Source organism: Neolamprologus brichardi, chromosome 12 (assembly GCF_056152115.1).
Source record: "Neolamprologus brichardi isolate AB-2024 chromosome 12, ASM5615211v1, whole genome shotgun sequence".
Taxonomy (NCBI): Eukaryota; Metazoa; Chordata; class Actinopteri; order Cichliformes; family Cichlidae; genus Neolamprologus; species Neolamprologus brichardi.
The window spans coordinates 14,526,207-14,548,112 of record NC_142115.1 but is presented as its reverse complement, the minus strand read 5'-3'; the positions used below and the strand labels follow the sequence as shown (position 1 = coordinate 14,548,112).

The 21,906-nt window shown below is 40.8% G+C and overlaps 1 protein-coding gene across 5 annotated transcripts; it reads right to left on the bottom strand.

The window, feature by feature from the left end:
• Nucleotides 1-452: 452 nt before the first annotated feature.
• LOC102779512 (rabphilin-3A-like) lies at nucleotides 453-20,648 on the bottom strand. Of its 5 annotated transcripts, none has more exons than XM_035914400.2 (20): nucleotides 20,400-20,648; nucleotides 19,572-19,755; nucleotides 8,787-8,876; nucleotides 8,656-8,667; nucleotides 8,369-8,494; nucleotides 8,131-8,260; nucleotides 7,915-7,998; nucleotides 7,655-7,823; nucleotides 7,501-7,545; nucleotides 6,537-6,719; nucleotides 6,265-6,447; nucleotides 4,784-4,863; nucleotides 4,566-4,640; nucleotides 4,221-4,330; nucleotides 3,953-4,079; nucleotides 3,806-3,862; nucleotides 3,544-3,698; nucleotides 3,383-3,464; nucleotides 2,734-2,830; nucleotides 453-2,640 (listed from the first exon to the last, which is right to left on the bottom strand). In XM_035914400.2, exons 3-20 carry the CDS (start codon nucleotides 8,858-8,860, stop codon nucleotides 2,510-2,512), a joined length of 1,920 nt encoding a protein of 639 aa, XP_035770293.1. In that variant the 5' UTR covers nucleotides 8,861-8,876; nucleotides 19,572-19,755; nucleotides 20,400-20,648; the 3' UTR covers nucleotides 453-2,509. The 5 variants fall into 5 exon arrangements, with proteins under 5 accessions (XP_035770293.1, XP_006805968.1, XP_006805967.1 ...); XM_006805905.2 differs by having other exon boundaries at nucleotides 19,572-19,700; XM_006805904.2 differs by lacking the exon at nucleotides 19,572-19,755.
• Nucleotides 20,649-21,906: the final 1,258 nt, after the last annotated feature.

Genomic DNA, 21,906 nt, shown 5'->3' with positions numbered 1-21,906 from the left:
CCTCCCCTCCCCCGGATGCTGAGAAACTTGATACTCAATTTCGTGCTTGCGTTTGAGGGTGTGTCCACCTATCCTAGTGAGGACCAGATACCGGCGTGAGGACACGTTGGTGAAATGATCGGCTCAAAGAGAAAGAAGAAGTTTATCATAGTTAAATACAACTAGACGTGGAAAACACCCAAACATTTTAGTTAATTCAAATAAAAATGAAGATTTTTGTGTGTTGACTCACAGTTTTCAGATTGATGCAAATGTAGTCACCAATGAACCCAAATGGATATCTCCAACAATACTTTTCCATCAATAAAGCACAGTTGAAGTGGTTATAAACTTTCCAATCGTCCACCTCGGTTTTTATCCTTTCAAATTTCATGTTTGTTCCATTTATTACCACCATATGATGAGAGCATCTTTCCTCCTAATATCAGAAAGGCTTTTCCACATCAAGAAGCTTGTTGTTTTTTTCCTTAGACTTTATTGATCTGTGTAAACTCTCTGCAAAATCTTTACATGCAAAGTTATTTGCAAACATACATCTTTCCGTTGCATGCACTATCTATGTACAAATACAGAGATTAAAGAAGAAACATTCCACTGAACTGGCTGAAACAAGAAGAAGAAGACAGGTGTGGGTGTAGCTCAGGAGAAAGCCTGCTTTTGTTTTCTGCTCGTTTTGCTTTTTGAAACAGCAAAATGCCGATCATCATTTGACGATCACTGTGGCTGAAATAGCACAAATGCAGGACTGGAGGGTGTCTGAATAACTGCCACGAGGGGGCAGAGTGGTTTTACAGAGAAAACAAGACGCTGGAAAGATTTTATGTACAGGACCTCTCGTTCAAAGTATAAGATTAATGTCATAGTCTGCTACCGATAGAGTTGGACATGGTCATATTATGATGTACTCAGCTGATTATTAGTCTATCCTGTGGATGCTAACAAACCAGTTTATTCAGATTACAACATAGTCGTTATAGTCATGCAGAATATGCCCTGTTGTATATAAAGTATTAACAGGAATGTTGTGGGGGAGAAGTGTAAACATTGATGGAATTACAATAGCATTGATTTCTTACAAAGTATATATATATATGTATCTGTATCTTGAACAACAAGACATTTCATGCATAGAATCTTTTTGTTTTCGTCTTTGTTATGACATTGGAATAACTTGCAGACAGCTGTATAAATTGAGGTCGATCCACTTTGTAAGGTGTGCTTTCCTTGGTTTTTTGTAATCAGTGAACAAACGCACACTAAAGCCTTGAATGATTGGGGTGTGGGCAGACCGAGGAGGGTGGGGGAGGCTGTTTTGTGCAAAGGGTACATCGGGGTAAAAGCGGGCCATGACTGCCCCAGGCACACAAGAGTCACAAGCACAGTGCATGCAGGTAAAGCTGCACATACTAATGACATAACCTGTCCAGCCTTCTCTGCTTGTTAAGCGGAGCAGCCAAATTTGTTAGGGAAAGCTGTAAGAAACCTGACTCTGTGCATTCCATGTAAACACTGCAGTAGAAAACCTCTGAGGTGTCAGGGTGAACCGCTAGCTTCAGAGGAGTAGAGGTAGCAGGATGAAGTTCTTTTTTTTGTTTGTTTGTTTCCTGCCAGTTCTCACCGCGACAAAGAAATCAACTGGAAAGTAAACATCACGGTTCATTTTTCAGTTTCTCTAAACACATAGTTAATACTTTCCACAAACTCAGAGTTCACAGTTTAAATTACCATACAGAAAAAAAACCCTCCTGGTTTAAACTAAGTGCTCTAATTTTAAATCACAAATTAACAGCAACTGATTGAAGATTGATCTAGCTCATGGTCCACTGACTTATGAATCATCTGTTGTAATCAGATGTCTATACTAACCTGAGCAATGTATCATTATGTAAACATTTCTTCATGGTAATATACAATATGCTGAGAAAGTTGAAGTATCTGAAGGTGCAGCTGCACGTAGCGTTGTGTGTGGCGTGGCATGCTTATACAGGTCAAGTGTTACACTATAGCGTGATGTCATCACGTGAGAAAACAAAGATAATACCTTTACAGTCTAATCAATTTTAAGTGTGAGCTCCGTCGAGCCTTTTTTTAAGCTTGAGCAAAGGTTTTGACAGATGCCGTGGCATATTGCTTTTCTCGTTCTGTGCAAGTCAAACATCATTTTCCTTTGCGAAGAACGTGTCAAGTTCGGCACAATGTGTAACATCGCTGACAGGCGTGATGGCCTTGCTGACAGATGTCTCAGCTACATTTACAATTTCTAATTCATTTGCGCCATGATTTGTACCAGACGCAGATTAAGTATCAGTGTAGACAGAGGAATCGTTTATAAGGAAATGGGACAGAACAGTATACTAACTCGGGGAAGAGGGCAAACGGGAGCAGTGAATACAGAAGATTAAGTAATAAACAAGAACATGGTTAAAAAAAAAGTTGATCAGGAGATAAATGCAAGCCAGCTAGGAAGGATAGTATGAGCACATGCTGTATGGTGCGATGGGGCAAGTGGTTAATCACTAGCAACGTGATTCTCATTCAACAAGGTGTGCCAGCGCTCAATCTTCTTGTCTTTGTTCTTCAAACACTCATACCAGTGCTTCAGCCTCTCTCCCTTGGCAGTGATACCCAACTGACATCCACCTGTGAGAAGAGAAGTGGGAGGAGGTGTGAAAGGCAGGTGGAGAACTTGTGAGAATATCACGTTTATTGCATCAAAACAGATCAAATGTTTACCTATGTAGTCATTGGACTTCCCAATATCGTAATCCCACACTGATATATCTAGCGTCTTCTTGGCCAGTTCACTGTGTTTGATGTCGAAACTGAATTCCTGAAGTTTGATAGGGACAATGAGACAGCCTTTAGCCTTTTTCATTTCTGATAGACCTGATATAAAAGATGGATGTAGCCTCCAGGTTTGCCAGTGCAAAAGAGCTTTGAGCCTGGAGTCTTTCTAATGGCCAGCAGGCTTTCCACAGTTAGAAGGTGGTGTAAAAAGAAGAAAAGCTGAGAAAATGACTCTACTTTGTACCTATTACCAACCTCAGATAAATTATGGTCGTAATTAGAGTACAATGATTAAATTAGCCATAAATCAGGATATGATGGAGGACGTAGTAACTTTGAGATTGACATGTCGCTATAGTTCAAATGAGCATTGTCCTTGGTTTCTGTATGCCTGGTAGCATGTGATGCTCAGAAACAAACCTGGATTTAGTTCTATCCGACTTCACAAACCAACGAGTGAAGTCGTAGTGTCTACATCAATCTTTTATATACAGTCTATGGTTACTCAGAGTAAGACCACAGTAATGTGATAGTAACTTGTGGAGGAGCTCATTTTTATTAACTGCAGCATTTCCCTTTGAGCTCTCTTACAAACCTCGTTAAACTCTGGGTTCAGAGTCCTCTTCTTGATTTGTGTTTTGCCCTTTCCCTTCTTCCCCATGTCAGGCTTCAGACATCTGTAAATTGCACATGTGCAAAATTGAATATAACAGCATGCATTAGCAGTGAAGTGTACTTATTGTTTGCTCTACCTACATTTTGACATATGGGTCTGAGTAACCATTAGCATCCATGGCCGCCAGATGGACGCAGCGCACAACGCCTATAATGAGGCGGTTCTGCTGGGTGCTGTACATCAGGGACATCAGAATCCGACCACGCTCTTCTACCTCTGTGCCGTCTTTCCCCGGCTATGACAGAGAGAGGAGGTAAATAGTTCAGTAGGATTCATGATAAAAATTTGCATAAACTTGTGGGGGAATCCGTCATGTTTAGACATGTGTGGAAATAGCATTGCCTCATCCTCGTAGAGAGCGATCCCTCTGGCTGTGCCGGCTGTTGCGGTTTTCTTTGTCTGCGAGGGGGAGCGAGATTAGAGCAGGTCAAAAAGAGTCTGTGACAAATGGAACAAAGGCCTCTTTGACTATGTGTGAGTTTCACTCACAGGCACCACTCTCTCTAGACACACGTTGAAGTTTTTCTTCTGATTCATCTTCAGTTTCTTCAGTGCCACTCGGGTTTCCCCGATAAACTCATTATGCCCAAACTTGTCTTCGTCACAGACAGAGACCCTGAGAAAATTTTAAGTAACTCTTAATTATACAGACCGGTATGTCTTTAAATGCAAGGACAGATTCAGTTTGACATGTGACCACATGGCTGTTGGTGCAAAGTAAAGCTTTAAGTGAAACAGTCTGAAGTTTGGTGTTCACCTGAGGGTCTTACGCTGCATGTCCTCATCTGTCAGGCCATGGTAGGTGAGCGCCTCATTCCACACAGGGTTGCGGGTGTTTCTCAGCGTCTTTGTGCGCAGCTTGTTCGACTGTTGGATTCAACGTGGATCAGCAAAGGAAATATAATTTTCTAGACACAGTTAAACCTCCAAGTCATACTTGTAAGACTAAACCACAAGATGTCAGGCTTGAGCTAAGAGAAAGGTTTCTCATCAAATCAAACAGTCTGAAATTGCCATCCTTCCTTTATTGCATAGCAGGATATTAAGGTTTTAGATATTTTAAAATAAGTGAAAGCTTAATGTAGGAAAGTATGTATTTTACCTTACTAGCCCCTGGCAGCAGATGAAGCTTGACATAAGGATCTGCCAGTCCATTTGAGTCCATGGGTTTCAGTCCCTGAGGAGAAACAGGGCAGGGTGTTCACCACATCACAAACGGCAGACAGCAATTAAGCTATAGTGCCATTCAGGGCCTTTTTAACATGACCCACTTGATTGAAATTGCCTCTTTGTGTGGGAGAATGAGCTGAATAGTGGTACCTTTGCTTTGAGGATGGTACAGTGGAGGCTGTTGCTTTCCTGTTCATAGTGAAGACTGAACTCTAGAGAGCCCAGAGTGGCTGAAAGAGATCCCGGACCAATCATTACACGAAGGTACAGGGAGACAGCAAGTCTGCTCTTGAACAATTAAGAGCGTAAATATAGAAAGATTGTCTTGTAATTAAACAACGCTCATCTTGTAAATTAAAATGAGAATTGGAAACCAGCCCAGAATGGACTGAAAGGATGGACAAAAGGACTTGACCTTCATCATGAAACATTCTCAGGCTTCTATTTACCTTATGTAAACAGCAGGACAATCTTATTAAAAACAGGGAAATATAATATAAAAGAAATCAAGTCTCAAAGGATAAGGGAGGGAAAAAATAAAGACCAGCATGCTGCCCACTCAGACTTTCTTTGCATGAGTTTTATTGCCAAGCATAAGCAAAAGCATATGAATGTCTGGATGTAATTTTCAGTCCTTAAATGGTGCTAGTATGGTATTTTAGTCTGGACCAAGGCCAATATTCCTATATGATCGTGTCACTTCTATAGATGAAAATAAGCACTACTGGATTATAATTTATTAAAAGATTAAATATGCATATTATTTTTACTGGTAACAAATCACTAAAAATCAAAACATGCAGATATTAAGTTAAGATATGCCGAAATTGTAGTTACTTGTTAAGTAAAGAAGTCGTATCCAACTGGGCTACATCACATCCCCATAGAGAACAGACACATAAAATCATTGCTATTTCTGACATGTTCCCTGCTTACACTGGGGACTAAATCCCACACAAGGGATCTATAACATGTTCCGCCCCCTGTATCTTAAATTTTTTTTTGCACAGCTTAATTGTCCTGGACCTCAATAAAATAAATTAAAACCCAATTCCCCAGAGACAGAATAAGGGCTGTTTGACGCCGGAGGCCAAAATCATGACTGGCGGGTTATCATCCTCATCATTAAAAAGGGATATATGAAAACAGTGACTAGATGCATCGCTACTGATGCAGCTCTACATGTTTCTCTGCTTTACTTCCTCTGATAACGATTTTTTTTATATTCTGGTCACATACGGTGTTTATTCGTCATTTTTAACTCAGCTCGACAGACACTGCCAGAATGATATTTACCGTTTGCTTGGTCTATTGGGCGATTTATTAAATGAAGTGCACATGAATTATTTTAGTAGGAGCGAACTAAATTGCAGAAATGAAGCCAAAGATGTGATTCAGTATGCCCGAGGGAAACAGATTTTTACCAAATTAAGGGAATCAACACCCAATACTGTACGCCTTACAGAAATAAGTTCTTCCTGATTTAAAAAAAAACCCCAAAACCAAACCCTTATCTTTTGTTATTTGCTTGAAATCAGTGGAGAGAAATCAAACTGTACAGAAAGGGAATTTAAAACAATACACATCAGTCATGTCACTCCATGAGAAGGGTGAGCAGATGGTGTACTCACTGGCTTCATCCGAGTCATAGTCATTGACTTCCTCCTCCTCGTCAGCTGGGGGAGGTTGCTGTCGGGCAGGAGGGGCACCGTAGGCAGTCGGCTGCCTCCTGTCCTCTCTCACTGCAGGAGGCGCTCTCTGCTCTGGAGGAACTGCACCAGAAGAGTAAGCACCTCCATCTCCGACCATTGAACCTACAACCACATTCAGTTGTCTCAGACAGCAAGAAATGACACTACTGAGGATTTCGCTCTCTCTCTAAACACAAAGAGCTGTTTCTCACCCTGCTGCGTCACGTTGGTGGATGCACAAGGCTGTGGTCTGGTGCTCTGGACAGGCACCATCTTCTTCATCACCACTGGGCTGCCCTGCCCGGCCTCTTCTGGGCCAGCCCCGCCTGAGGCCATGCGCACAACTGGTTTAGGGGCCACAGGTGGGTAACCAGGACGGCCCTGTGGCTCGGGCCCTAAAAATAAGCATGAATCACATTATTCAGAACTTACATACTGCGCATAGGGAAAAAGTGCATAATAAGACCACTTCAGGCTGCTACTGCAGTGGATTCTGTAATACTCCGCGGTCTCTCCAGATACTTTTGATGTTGTAGCTTTTTTGTAGCACAGGCATTGACCTACATACGCTACAACAAGCTGTGGCAGCCAGCAACCATACATGCAGCAGCTATGCACACTGCCTCTCTTGTACAGGGGAACTCACACTGCACAGGTAATCACGCTGAAAGTGTGAAATGATGCTGTGCGACCCATCATGCCAGCACCACCTGGAGGCTCATTCCACGCCACAGCATGCGACTTCCGACAGCTTAATTGAGCTCTTCATGCCCCCCTCCTCTGCGACAGTGGGCGACACAGCCAAATTTGGGTAGGAGATAAAAGGTTTGATGGCAGGGAAAAGAGCAATGAGAGGTGGGGCTGCATTATCAGAAAGGCTGATCTAAAGAGACTGAAGAGGTGGTGTTTGAAAAAGTCACACTGAAAATTAGAAATATTAATTTTCCAAAAAGTGCAACTTTTCACTTTCTGAGCGGAAGCTAGTTAGCCTGTTTTGCTAGCTTCACACCTGGCCACCATAAAATAGCCAGGGTGGTGGCGAAGGGGAGGAAATGAACCACTAGCACATCATAAAAACAGAATACTTAACAGAACACTGTCAGATGCCAGGAAGCGAGAGGAAAGCACATTCATATAGCAGATCTATCTTAAAAGGGTTATAGATATTGAACTTGCCTGAAACCTGTTGTTCAGAGGCAAGAGCCTCATTTTGATTCTGACCTAAGACATAACATAGACCAACTGTTATAGATAGATAGATAGATAGATAGATAGATAGATAGATAGATAGATAGATAGATAGACTAAAGTTGAAGCAAGCTGTGTCTACCTGGTGCTTGTTGTTGGGTTACTGTCTCCCTGGGCCCAGAGGCTTTTGGCCTCTGGGGCTCTGCTGCCTCCTGGGCACCTGTCTCTTTTGATTTAGATAATGGCATCGGTGATGGCAGGAAATGCTTCGGAAAACCTTTGAAAAACCAGGCACCAGATCTCTTCCACACCTGAGAAAAGAGGAAAAGCATATGTTTTATCGTCTTTTTCAATGGATTATTGTTTTAATTGTAATTTTATCTCTCGGTTTAAAGCACTGACCTCTCGCTGCTCTCTGCAGATCTTGCAAAGCCACACAGCGCGTGGCCGACTGCCACACTGTGTGCCACACTTGGTACACATGTTCTACACAACAGATTAGAATAAAGATTACCAGCTGCTTGCCATTTTCAATGTTATTACAAATATACGGCTGACCTATTGGATTTTCTTAACCTTTAGCGTGAATCGCAGCAGAAGAGCTGACTTATTACCAACCTTTTTGCAGTCCTCGCACACCACTGAGCTGACCCCAGGTGAGCCCAGCTGCTCTCCACACAGCAAACAGCGGGACACTCCATCCCCACACACAGTCTTTTTCATGTCGTCCAGGCGGTTTATCAAACGCCTGCAGCAGCGCAGAGTGAAATCTCACTTAAAATGTCAACAATTATTATCCCAAGTCAAAATATATGTGTGCAATCAGTCTCAGAAGAGAAACTACTGCAGGTCTTACCCAATTCTCTCCTGCTCCATGGCCTCCATTTTCTCAGCACGGGCGATCACACTGTTTATAATCTCCTTCTCTTCATCGGTGAGGTCTGGACCGGGACCAGGGCCTGGCTGCATGGTCCAGTTGCCCCTGTAAGCCAAGCATACTCTGCAGTTTAAGGTGCACTATATGATTTAACTATGCCAATCACACATTTACATGCAGGCATTGAGCAATGAATGAATGAGCATGCATTTACTGCATCAGCACATTGCTGCCTAATGCAATAAGATAGGAGTTTATCTACTTACTGTTCTTTATCACTATGTCACAAATCACATATCAGACAGATGCAGGTGAAAAGAGGAAGGCACAGTTAGGTGTTGATGTGGCCATATGAAAGGTTTACTAGAAGAAAAATTGTTCTGAGCATCAGTCTTACCTAGCGTGCATATTCCTCTGCCTGTCATTGGACACCCAGCGATCCGAGCTGCTGCTCATCACTGTGTCTGTCATGCTGCTCTGTTGCAGTCTGTGGGATAGACAGAGAGACAGAAGGCATGGATAAATTCAGCATGAGGTAGTCAAACAAGCTTTAACTGATGTCATAAAAACTCTCTAGCTATATCTCAGAGCCACACTTTTACCTTTCCTGCACCCTTATCTCGTGCTTATGCAGCTCCAACTTAATTGCCACCGGATTGCTCTCTCATCAAAAAAGTCATTTCCTACAAATGTGTGAGCCAGGACAGAGCCAACATCAAATTGAAAAGTCACCAGCTACACTTCCTTTTAATGTCACAGCGCAGGGTTAATTAAAATGTCCATCAGAAGCCAAAAAAAAGTTGAATCTACAAAAATCAAATATCATTCCCAGAAAAGTAACTTTTAGCTTCTTCATCCACTTTGCTTCCAATGAATTTGCATAAGCATGAGAAATACACCAACTTTCAAAGGGGCTTGCATTGCCAGATTTACCGCCTAATCAGTATCGTGTCCTCTTGCCAAGCCTGTTTCAATATATAGTTCCAGGAAAATATTCAAGGAGTGAATGGATGCAAGAAAAGATTTCAGAAACACCACAAACTGATCTGTAAAATACACGACAGAGCTACAGCGACATAAGCGTTTCCTGTAGGGGGAGAGACGCTTACTGGGCATACAGCAATGGGAACGACGCTCATGACAAAACTAGCCTTCTTGTGCATGATGGTGCAGAGTGAAATGATGCAATATGAAGTGAAGTGAGCGGTCTAGATTGTTTGAATTTAGATGCGCCTTCACTGTCAGGCCTGTGGCGATAAAGCTGCGCAAATTGGGGGTGGCAAGGTCAGTTATTTGAGCAGCTGTTAGTGAAGCCATAAGAATCGCTTCCCGTTTGTGAATCTGCACAAATCAAAGAAACAGATGGTTACATGCAGCAGGAGTCGCTCAATTATGCAATGACACCACAGCTATGACTAAGAGTCTTTTTACAGCATTTCTGATTGGTCATAGTGTGTTGGTTTAACGCCTTTTTAAAAAAAAAAATACCATCAAGTTATCAACTTGTTTGGCCCCAGGGATGTTGGTGAAGCTGGGTATGGAGGTGGGTGCTATGGGGGCAGGGGAGACTAATGTTTATAAGACTATTTATAAGACTTCACTTGGAACTTATTGACGCTCCATGAAGAATCTGAACTGGACTGTTTACAGACAAGGAGAGAGTCACTGTTGCCGAGGAGGATGCTAAGGATGGCTGTGTCATCAGAGTATTTAAAGTAAATGTCAGCTTTTGTGGTCACTGATTTACATGATGCAAAATAAACCCCATAACAAAACAAACCAAAAAAATAGACAGAGAACAGAGTGAGTACTAATAATGACAGTGAGAAAGAGTGAGTGCTTCATCCATCCATATGATACACTAGCAATGTAATTTAATCTCAGACTGACATGGTAAAAATAATACGACACCGTTGACAGAAATCACTGAGGCAATTGCCTACGAGTAAGACTGCTTTCTGAGTGTATGTGTGTGTGTGTGTCTGTGGGCACTCCTGCGACTGACAGAGGGCTGTATCAATCCTCTGCCAGACAGTACATGGAGCGATTGGATCCACAGTGTATGTCATGAGGGAAAGTACCTGCATTCAGAGAAGACTGGCAGGTTCAAAACTGAAGCAACCAGACAAACTAAGAACCTTTCTTGTGCTTCAGATACCAGGAACTGTTATGGTGATCGGCTCTCTTCCACTGTGTGTCTTTTGTCTTGTCTTGCTTCACCCCCAACTGGTCAAGCAGATGGCTACCCATCCCTGAGCCTGGTTCTGCCAGAGGTTTCTTCTGGTAAAAGGACGTTTTTCGTTTTGCTCATAGGGAGTCGTTTGATTATTGAGGGTTTTTTGCCTGTATTATTTTAGGGTTTTGTATTTACAATGTAAAGCCTTGAAGCTTTTGAGCTATTTAAATACATTTTAATTTAATTTTTCAAAACTGTTGAGGTGGTGTATAACATAAAACCACCTGGTGGAAATCTGGCAGCTAATTAGGTAAAATAAGAAGCATTACTGTTTAAGAAAGAGCGAACAGGTCAAATGTTTCAGAATGAAAGATGTGGAGACCATTTGTAGGGGCTACATCTGTGATGGGAAAGGGGCGAATTGGTGAGCACAGCATGGGTAATTAGCCCATCTGGGAGTAGTCAGAGAAAAGCTTGCTCATTTAAGCAAGAGAATACCAAACCACAGTGTGCATGCTTTCTAACAACATGTCATCTTAATAAGAGTGTAAGTGCTACACTGGCCTGCCTGCAGTCCTGCCCATTGAAAACAGTTGGTGCTTTATGAGATGTAAAACTTTCAAGCACCTAAGATCTATATCAGGGAAGACCTGAAAAGTACTCTGCTCTTAAAATTACAACGATCATTCATCACGGTTTCCAAGTTGTTGAGTGTTTTAAAGCATGAGGTGATGCAAAACAGTGTTGATGTTGCCTCTCTTTTTTTGCAGTGCAAATCTTTTTTTGCAGTGTTTTGCTGGTATATCAAAATCAAAATGTCAATATATTATTACAAAAATCATCATTTTTGTCACTTTGAAGCTTTGGTATGTTGTCTTCTAACTATAAAAACTTAAATAAAGCCTATTAAATGATTTGTAAATTGTTGCATTCTGTTTTTATCTATACTTTATGCATCATTGCCGCTCTTTGGATAATGAGGTTTAATATGTTGGGGGCGGGATTTAGCCTAAAATGCACAATGTTAATGACAAAAAAGGAAAAATGAGAAGTCACTGTGGTATTTGTCTTCAGCATTTCAAAGCAGGAAAATCCAGCATTGTACACAGCAAATTCAAAAGTGTTAAATGTTTTGGTGTTAGTAGTCTTAGAGTTAATTTTACTCTAAGTAGAGTCACATTCTTTTAATGTAACTCTGAGGTGTAAAATGATAGTAGTTAAAATCGAGTGTTAAAAATGAGTGTTTCTATTTCAAATCTGGAGGTGTTACAATGGAAACATTAACTCTTGACCTCTTAACTCTGAACTCCTAGAGGGGCTATGACACCAATAGAGTAAATTCACAGACTCCGCCCCCAGCACGGCTCCAATCGAAGCTGAAGTGAAGCCGTTTCAGAACGTTTGCTCTACATATTTGAGTTGTTTGCCATGCTTGGTAAGTCATGTTTTCAAAGATTGTTTCAATTATTGTTATTAGCTTTTACTTCTGTGGCTCTTTGGAGTTGAGACAAAGCTGTGTGAAAGGCATTAGCCATGTTGCTCGCTGATAGCATAATATTCTGTTTTAGCTAGCTGAAAGGTATTGTTTGCGGGCAAATACCACAGCCTTGAAAAAAAGCTTGCATGTGAATTTTCAGTCAAATTTCTTGGTCAAATACACTTAAAACAATGTCTAGAATGTAAAATGTTGGTATAATGGTGCTACTTGAAGCCTGAAAACGATCTCCCATAAAAAACGAGCAAACAGCAGTAGCAGACGTCCTGACTGGGTTCTACGTTAGCGTTTAGATCCCTCCAGAGTTTTGTGCACACGGTTTAGGTAAAAATGAAAAAGGTTGAGGTTTTACATTTAGTTCAGTATTACCTGTTGTCTGTGTCCTTGTCTTTTGGGAAAATACTAGTAGTAGTAAAAAAAATAGTAATGGCTCAAAAAGGATTCCTTTTTTTTTTTTACTGTGCTGCAATTGATTTGTGCCATTAATTAGTGTCAACTAATTTTTATTCAATCTCCACATAGGATATGCTTGTGAAGATGGAATATGGGGGAGAGCAGAAGTGCGTTGAAGTTCCACAAAGTGATGAATGAAGGACATGCATATTGTATTTTGTATTTATTGAAATAAGTGATGAGAATGCTGTTATTTGCATTTACCAGCTCACCTATGTCAGACCTTTTTGATAAACAAAATTCTAATGAAAGTGAGAACATGTACACTGTTACATCTTTCAGAAAATGTTTTGAAATTGTGGTGCACAGTTCAGAATAAATGTTTTTCAAAAACCATTGCATCTTTTTAGTAAATGTTTATTTCCAAAAGAAATTTCTAGAAGTTCAGAACAGTAAAATTCCCGCTTTTTAGAATTAATTAGAAGATAACTCTTACGTAGTTAAACTAAAATACTCTTTGAGAGTTAATATATAAACTCTTAACACCAAGTGTTAAATTATCAACTCCAGAGAGATTTGGTGTTTAACACTAAATCAGAGTTAACATACCAACTCTCCAAAAAGAGTTAAATTAACACTCTCTGGTGTGGACCCATATAGACACTTTAAAAGTGTTGAAATCAAATCTGACAGTGTTAATTTGGACATGCTGGATTTGCTGTGTAGAAACTTGGAGAGAGTAAAAGCAGTAACAAAAGGTAGGGGTGCACCACTCATTCAGCTGCTCATATTATACTCCGTAACGTCGGGCTCCATACCTTTTGAGGTCTAATCTGTTGTACGTCTGCCTGCAGGATTCAAGAAATTCGCTGTGCTATCAATAGGCACTCTGGGTGTGGGCTTTTCCTTCTGATGCAGTGCCTGCATCTAGCCAACACTAGCAACACAGTCCTCAGGGAGCCTGGTCTTTTTCCACTTTTTCAGCAGCAGACTGACAGATCAGACATAACTCTGACCACACTGTGTATTTTATGCACTGACGCTCTGAAGTGCGGCCCTCCTTCACTTGCCAAAATAAATTACGGCACTTTTGTCGAACATTATTGTCCTGCAGAGGTGGATGGAGAGAGACAGATGGGAGGCTACGTTCAGACTTGGGCAAAGTAACGACTGACTCAGACTAGCCCGAGCTCTCTGCTCAGGATAGATATTACTGCATCACAGTAGTGGGTTCTTTGCTGATGTGACAAACCAATTAATATTCAGGAGATAGTCTGAAGGATCACATACACATAAAGAGCTGTCACTATAGGACGTTATGCTTTAGCTTTTGGAAAGTAGTGCTGGTTTCATTGGTTGTAGTTTAAATTCTCTCAAAAGGTTTTAAATGTACTGTAACTTTGAAAATTGTATCCAAGACCAATTATAATGAACTGTCTTGCCCAAAATGTCATACTGGGCCTTGTTTCTGACATAATTTTAACCCTCAGACTCCATCCTCTATACTTCTCAGCTTAACTGGTAAAAATGACTCAGTCAGGTGGTGGATTCCTCTCTGAGGAGAAGCACATATTCTCTGTTATTTATTAATTTGTTGTTTATTTTTCTGCAAAAATGTTATGAAACCTTTACAATGGGAACTGTGCAAATGGCCACACCATACCGCCAGGAGTAGCTAGTAACAGATCATGTGTGAGATGACAGCAGGAAAGACCAGAGGGAGAGCATCGACTCAAGACTGATCACCATAAGTCATGGACGCAGCGGGATCTCTCTATAGAGAGAATTTCATATGGGGGTGGAGAGGACCGATTTAGAAACCTGTGTCTCCTCCTCAGGGCCTGAGAGACTAGTCAATACAAATCTGCATCTGTGCATCTTCAGGGGTCTACGTACACACAACTCCATGAGCACAGCCTGGACGTTTTGCATAAGCTTTTAGCAAACACAGCTATCCATTCTCCAGTTCAAGAAAATCATCAGCAAGAGTAACCCATTTCGAGTCCAGTCAGGCACTTTCACAGATTAATGTTGTTGTATATCTTTCAATAGTAGGAGTATGACTCATTACTGCAGAATATATGACTGGAAAACAAACAGACTGGGAAAAAGCACCTTGTTACAGTAATGTCTTGAGTTTTCAGTACTTGCGGAAGGGAGAGCTGAGGAAAGCAGGCAGTGACAACAAGTCAGTGGGGCTTCTTTGGAATGATTCACCATGGGCCACTGTAAGTGGGATGTAAGGATAGAGCGAAGCTACCTCCTGTACTGAAATCTGCAAACAAAAGCAAGGATTTACTCGAATAATATACAAGCACTTTGTGCTCTAACAATACTGCAATTTTTAAATTGCCATTGATCATTATTTATGAAAGAAACATGAACGGTTCGCAAATCTATTTTGATGAAGCAGACAAACTAAATAATCAAAATTACTGCCAAATGCTAAACTTATTATCTTATTCCGAATTTGATAGAGGACAACTGTCTGCAGCGTAACCAAGGGCTTTATCAATCGCCTGACACCCTGCTACATGTCCTACTTATAAATGTATGAAATATAATGACACTGAAACGCTACAAGGTACTACACTTGAATTCCAGGGCAACAATTCCCTCGCCATCCTCCACAAAGGATATTTGTAAAATGGGTTAATGAGAATCAGAGATCAATGCAGATTTACACAATTGGTTTCCTTTTGATTTATATTTCATGTGTTCAAAAACTTTTGAATGCATAATGGAGGTTCTCTTAACAATCTAACATACTCAACACGCAAAACCAGCAAACAAAGAAACACTTGATTATTGTGAAAGGTGAACGGCAACGTCATCGCTAAAATGGTGCAATGCAAAATACAACAAATCACTTTCAAGTTTTAAGATAAAATCATAAAGAAAAAAGAAGGACTTAAAGAACATATTTTACTTCATCCTGATTTTTCCTCCTCTACCATCTGGTTTGGCAGTCAGATTGTGTATATGTATTATGAAAGAGAACACAAACAGGAGAGTCTTGGTTGGCCTAAAGTTTTAGCTCAAGTCCTGTGGTAATCTGGAACATCATGCCTTCTTTTTCAATTCACTTCCTCACACATGGACTTTTTTGCCAAATGCTAATTAAATCCAGCAAAGTAAAACATTCTGGGCAGACGGAAGGCGCAAGCGAGCAGCATTGCCGGCATATGGATGAACTACTATCACATCCTGAGAATTAACCACTACTCGATAAATTTGAGTACGAGATTCGAATGATGGAGAAAATAATTTCATGTTGAAAACGATCTACTTTTGGAAAATGATGGATGGTCTGTAAAAGTAAGCCTATATGTGAGCTGTCTATAGACCACTCAAGTTCTCTTCAAAACACGAACTACTCAACAGCATTTTGACTCACTTGTAAGCTACATGTGATCAGAAAAGTACAACCAGCTGCTCCTTCGCAGTCAGCGGTGACGTGTGAGGTAGAAACTGAAGGTCTTTTTTTATAGGCTGTAAAATGTTCTGTGTTATATTTTTGATTAGGCTATAAACACAAGATTGGAGTACACTGTGCAGTAAGGGTCATGAATGGTAATTGACTTGCCACCTTTAGCAGTAAAAAAAGAAAAAAAAAACCCTGAAACAGGAACGCCTGCAACCACGAAGTAAAAAGGAAGAGTCAAATGTGCTCCAGTCATTTGCATCATAAAATCACATCTCTGCATGTTGTAGTTTGGAAGACAGGATAACCACTTTAGCCCATATTTGTTCTCAACAACTATTAAATGTGTGGGGATAAACAAAAGCTCCTGATTTCAACAGGATGAGTCCAGTAATTTGATAACCCACTCATTTTTATCTGCAGTTTTATCTGAGCTGACTTATCACGTGAAATTTCCCAACATCTGTTCAATGGATTGCAAAGCTGACACATTATTTTGATTGCACGGTATTGCATGATTGTATTGTGTAAGTGTATACTCTTTTACTTCAAAGCAAGCATCCCATTCATCTGTAATGTATATTTGGCAGTTCTTAACGCAATTAAAACATCTGATTTCTCAGATTTGATCAAAGGAAACATATCATGACTTGACATTAAATAAACAGCGACGCCAAATTTAAATAAATTAAATCTAAATCGCAAAATTAAATTTATGATCATTTGGATTTATAAACTAAGTAGCTTAACAGATCTTGATGTCAAATTCCCACAATGTCTCAGAGTGAGTGGGGAGAGGGTAGGAGCCACCAAAAGGTAGCCACCCACTCCCAGTAGCATGACACAACTCCATCCATCCTCCATAGAGGACTGTGAGATGGCAGCATAGCAACACACTGAAAGTTGGACCTGGGCAACACTATAAAGCACTGCACCGTGAAATGTTCTGCTGCAAGAGGAACACATCACTCAGCATTTCTTAATTATTTACAGCTCCCACCCCCGTTGCCATTCACTCTGTGTAAACCCTCTCCTTAGGCATTAGTGTACGCTTTATGCTCTGACCACTATCAAACAAGGATTTGGGGAGGAACAGATCACATCGGGTGGAACAGATTGAGAAACTCTGTTTAGGGCAACAGTGTGGATGTTAGTCTTTTAGGTCTGTCGCATTGACAAATTATCCATGCTTTCACTCAGACAATGGCGCTGACAGGGACCATCTGCAGAACCATCTGCGAGGACTCTTCACCTCTCAAATGTGAGAGCGTTGTACCATTTTAAATACACACAACTACATCCTCTCGGCAGGCATGGATCCAGGTCCCGCATCGTTGAAGAACAAACAGGAAAAACCATCCAGTGACCAAACAAGCTATCATGCTGATACCCTGCTATAATTGTTGGCTCCATCCAGTCAACCTAAATCTGGCTGCTGCAGATTTTTTTTCTTTTATTCAGAAATCACAACAAGGCTGAATTTGCAGTCGACATCCAACAGATCCTAGCAATCCTCAGATTTAGCTGAAAACGCCATCTGACCAGCATATTGATTTACATATAATTCAGATTCAACTTTTAGACTCAAAGGGAGCTGAAGAGAAAGTCTGAAACCTTAACCATAAAAAACAGAGAAAAAGAACAGTTGCTTAATCAACAACAAAACTCCACATGGCATAACATCTGCCATCAGTTAAAGTGCAATACTGCCACCCACTATGCTTAAGTGTCAACGTGATAGTTACTGGTGCTGCACTATTTTTTTGTGTGCATTATTAATATTCTTTAAATATTTCATATTTTAAATATCACAGTTATCACCAACTCTGTTACATCACAAGTCTCCTAATATAGCAGAGAATGCTTTTATCCGAGCCTCCTTTTAAAGCTAAGTCAGTCAACAGCTACAGGACGAGGGAACACTCGATTACCGGCACTCTAGCAAGAGCCTGCAGTGAGTTTCAGATTTACTTGGCTGATGGTGATTCATTCTTGTATGCCCCAGAAGCAAGAGATGGGACTGGCTGCTGATGCACCGGCCGGTTATGTTCCCTCGGTTTCTTCAAATGTTATGTCAGAGGTAACAGATAGGGGTATTAAATGTCTGCTTGTAGTCTTATGAGACAAAACTACATGGTTTGTAAGATGAAAGAAAACACGTCAGGTCTCTCTTAGTCTTACTGCCGTTACTCTCTCCCCTGTGAAGATCTGGTTCAGCTGTGGGATATCTGACTCTCCCTCTTGTCCCACTAGCAAACTAGCAGGTACAATGCCCCTGGGTGTTTTTAACAAATCTGTGTTGGCAAACTGTTCTGGCCTGGAAGCTGCAACACTAACAGCAAGCTTCTTTGCAACTTTTGAGAGAAAAACCTCTGTCGGGAGGCTTCCTGTAGGCATCACTCTGAAGACCATCATTGCAGCTGCAACATATGTAAAGCGCTGATTAGAATGAGTGTAAAATAAGGGTCAGGGATTAGAAGCGGTAGTGGAAAGGTGGAAAAGGGGTTTCGAGATAAGCTAGTGTTAATTCTATTTTGGATGTTTAACTCCTCACTCTGCTGGGGGAACTTTGTTAAAAGGCCACATTCATTACTTCTGCTTTCTCCAATATGCCACACCATTTAGGCAGCTCGAATCACCACATTCGGATAAGTAAGTGAATCAATGCTTATCCACCGCTGATGAGAATAAGAAGATGAAGCCACTCCCCTCTGGAGCTCGGACGCAAATGGCAGAATAAAATCTCCTCTAACAGAATTTAAACACAGAACACAAAATCTGCGTAGATTTACAGTAAAAACTGTGTGATTTAGGCCCGAAGCTGCATGCATACATGGTGACGAGCACAGAAAAACATGGAGTCATGCACCTTTACCAACTGTGGCCATGGTAACAGCAAGATCAGAAGATGAGAATGAGAGTGATTAAACTCCATGTGTGTGTGTGTGTGTGTGTGTGTATATGTGTGTGCAGTGTGTCTGCATAGTAGACCACACCTGTGCCAAATTTTCAGACCCATGCAGACCAGGTCATTGTTACAAATGTTGTAAAGAAACGTGGTTAAAGAAGAAGGGTATGGCTGCCTTGTATGCTTGTGTGTTAAATAATGCATACAGCATGCAAAGCACTTCATTCCTCCATCTTTCACCCCCCCTCCCCACCTTTTCTATAAATACCCATCATTCTTGCTCTTTTACTCTTGTTTTATGTGACCAGATGTGAAAACAACTGATCTCCTCCTATATCTTTTCTTAATTTCATTCCTTCTTTAGAAAACAACAATAGGCTAGCAGGCAGGGAGAAAAATACAAAGACAGGGGACATCAGGATAGAGGTGTCGTTCAATCACTACTGGGGCTGCTTATGTGCAAGGATGCAACTGCAGATATCGCTCAGACCATTCATTCAGTCTTTTCTCCCCTCCCCCATTTAATCCACATGCTTCAGGTCTGTAGGAGGAGTTGGGAGATGGTGGAACTGGAAGGCAGAGCCCAGCTTCCTTTCTCTGTCCTCTTTCCATATTAATGTCAGAATAAGAATGAACTAGTCCAACCCATTACAGCGCGCGCGCACACACACACACACGCACACACACACACACACACACACTGCTTGGACATTCCAGGTTTAATAATAATAAGAGCCCTAGGGTGCAGTAAAAGATAACATCACAATAAGTAGTCAACTGAATCACCTGCTCTGTGTCACAGCTGGAGTTGAGAAGCAGCCCTCCCCACATCAGTGATCAGCTTGATGTTTTTCCTCCATAGTGTGCAAGCCTCCAGCGTGCGCTCCTAAAAAATCCTGCAGCAACGCCCAGGGACTGCAACCACACAGTCTCCCACATGACTTACCAGGTCTGTTTTCTTACATCAGATCTACAACAGCAAAGCACTTCATTTGCAGGAGGAGCCGGCCTCTAGTCTTGTTTTATTAAATCTTTTTTATAAAGGGAGATGGGGGCTGAACCTACTGAGGTAAACCTAGAGTGTAGCCATTCATGAATAAACTTAGTCCATAATCATAACACTAAAGTAGGTAGTAGTAAATCAGTGCAACACCAGCTCTGCATGAATGACAGCAAAAAATAAAATAAAATAAATAAATAAAATTCTGCAGCAGGATCACGTCTTCAGAATGATGTCCCCCCCCAAAACACAAAGGATTCACTGAAATGTTCATTGTTATAATTGAAAGCTATAGGTTAATTATCAGCACGCATACTGAGTGCACTGCACACTCCCTCACAATCCTTCCCTTCATTCAAACGACTCAGTAAATAACAGGCTAATAAAAACCCATGATATGTGTTCCAGCAAATTAATAAAAACAGGCAATAAAACGAGCTCCCTAGTAAGCGATTTCTATTCCCCGTGTCTTCTGAATGAAATGCTGCATCCATTCAACTTGCACAGGCTAAGGAGAAATTACAATGGGCTGTCCAAACGCAATAATCTCACAGAAATGTTTCGGGTGAGGATGTAATGTTTGAAAATCCTTCGAAGGAGATCGCACAGCCTACCTGTGAATCCAGCCCTGCCTCTCTCAGGGAGCTGTCAGGGAATGATGCGGACTAAATTTCTGTGCAGCGCTCGGATCCGACCACGGAGTTAGTCATTGCGCATGGTGCCCGTCACAAAAGCCTGTGGTTTTATTTATTTATTTTGCCTAGAAGAGTAATCTGTTGCTGAAATGCACAGTGGATCACCCCAGTGCGTGGGAACTGGTCTTCTATCCTGTGCGGAGGATGGAAAGCCCTTGGTACCCTGGGCAGGAAACCCCTGGATGTGAAGTGATAACACTGATGCTCAAGTAGGCAGTCATCACCTGATCCAATTGTCTCCATAACACATTGTCTAAATTTGTCTCGTCATCCAGCAGTCTGTCTTTATGGCGCGTAAACGTGGATTATAGCTTTAAAGGTTGTTTTGTAAGACGTTTTTTATTTGAGTCACTTTTTAAAAATTATATTAAACAACCATGGGGTTTGTTTTTATTCTTCATATGTATGTGCCTACAAGAATCTTAATGTTTCCTGTAAGATAAAATTAGCAGAAACTTTTATTTCCCCTGACGCATCTTCTTCTTTTTCTCCTTCTTCTTGTCCTTTTTAAAATATAGTTTTAACTATGTAATTTTCAAGAAAAAAAAACAGTAAAGTTCCAACATCAGTGACTCAATTACCGGAGTTTGCCGACGATTGAATCCTACTGTGAAGATACTGCGCCATCTAATGGATCGAATAATAATTGCGCGAGGAAAAGGATGAATGCATTTCTTTAGTTGAAGGTTTTGAATTAATCTAAAAGGATTCATTATAATTATTTTTTATTATTCTAATAAGTTATTTGTAACGTGAATGAAATCATCAATCGTCACGGTCATAAATAACCGTAGTCACAGTGGTTATGGCCTGCACTTTATGGTTGTTACAGTGTAGAGCTGCCGCCAATGACTGTAGAAAACATGGACGACGCGACAGCGCCTCCTCCCATTGTGCAAAAATGAAGCCAATATATGAAGACAATATATATATATATATATATATATATATATATATATATATAATTTAATAACTCTACAGTACTCTATTTATAGTAACCATTGTCCTTAATGTAAGAAAAATTGTGTATGTTTCTTTTCTGTGTTCTGTGTACTGTTTGTTGTATATGTGTCTTTCTGGCTGCTGTTACAACCAAATTTTCCCTTGTGGGACAATTAAAGGATTATTCTATTCTATTCTATTCTATTTAAGCGTTGTCTGACAGTATGTTTTTGCACTAAGTACCGCAGCAATTTCCTAATGTTGTAAACCTGCTCAACATTTGGCAATAAAACCTTTTCTGATTCTGACCTTTCTGATTCTGATCTAGCCTGGATAGCAGCTGTGAGAGCGGATATCCAGTTCTCTACCATCCCCAGATATCTGTTGGTGTGCTCCAGATATTTTCATTCAGATAAGTTCATATTATTCTTTATAGCCTATTAGTTTTATTTTCAATGCGCTCTGAGGTCATAGCAAATTAGAA

What these genes read in the sequence shown, in the direction of transcription:
- LOC102779512 (XM_035914400.2), bottom strand. Translation starts at nt 8,860, where the DNA reads ATGACAGACACAGTGATGAGCAGCAGCTCGGATCGCTGGGTGTCCAAT. An exon ending in GTACCATCCTCAAAGCAAAG is followed by an intron (nt 4,641 to 4,783) that starts GTACCACTATTC and finishes GTTTCTCCTCAG; the next exon opens with GGACTGAAACCCATGGACTC. An exon ending in TGCTGCCAGGGGCTAGTAAG is followed by an intron (nt 4,331 to 4,565) that starts GTAAAATACATA and finishes TGAATCCAACAG; the next exon opens with TCGAACAAGCTGCGCACAAA.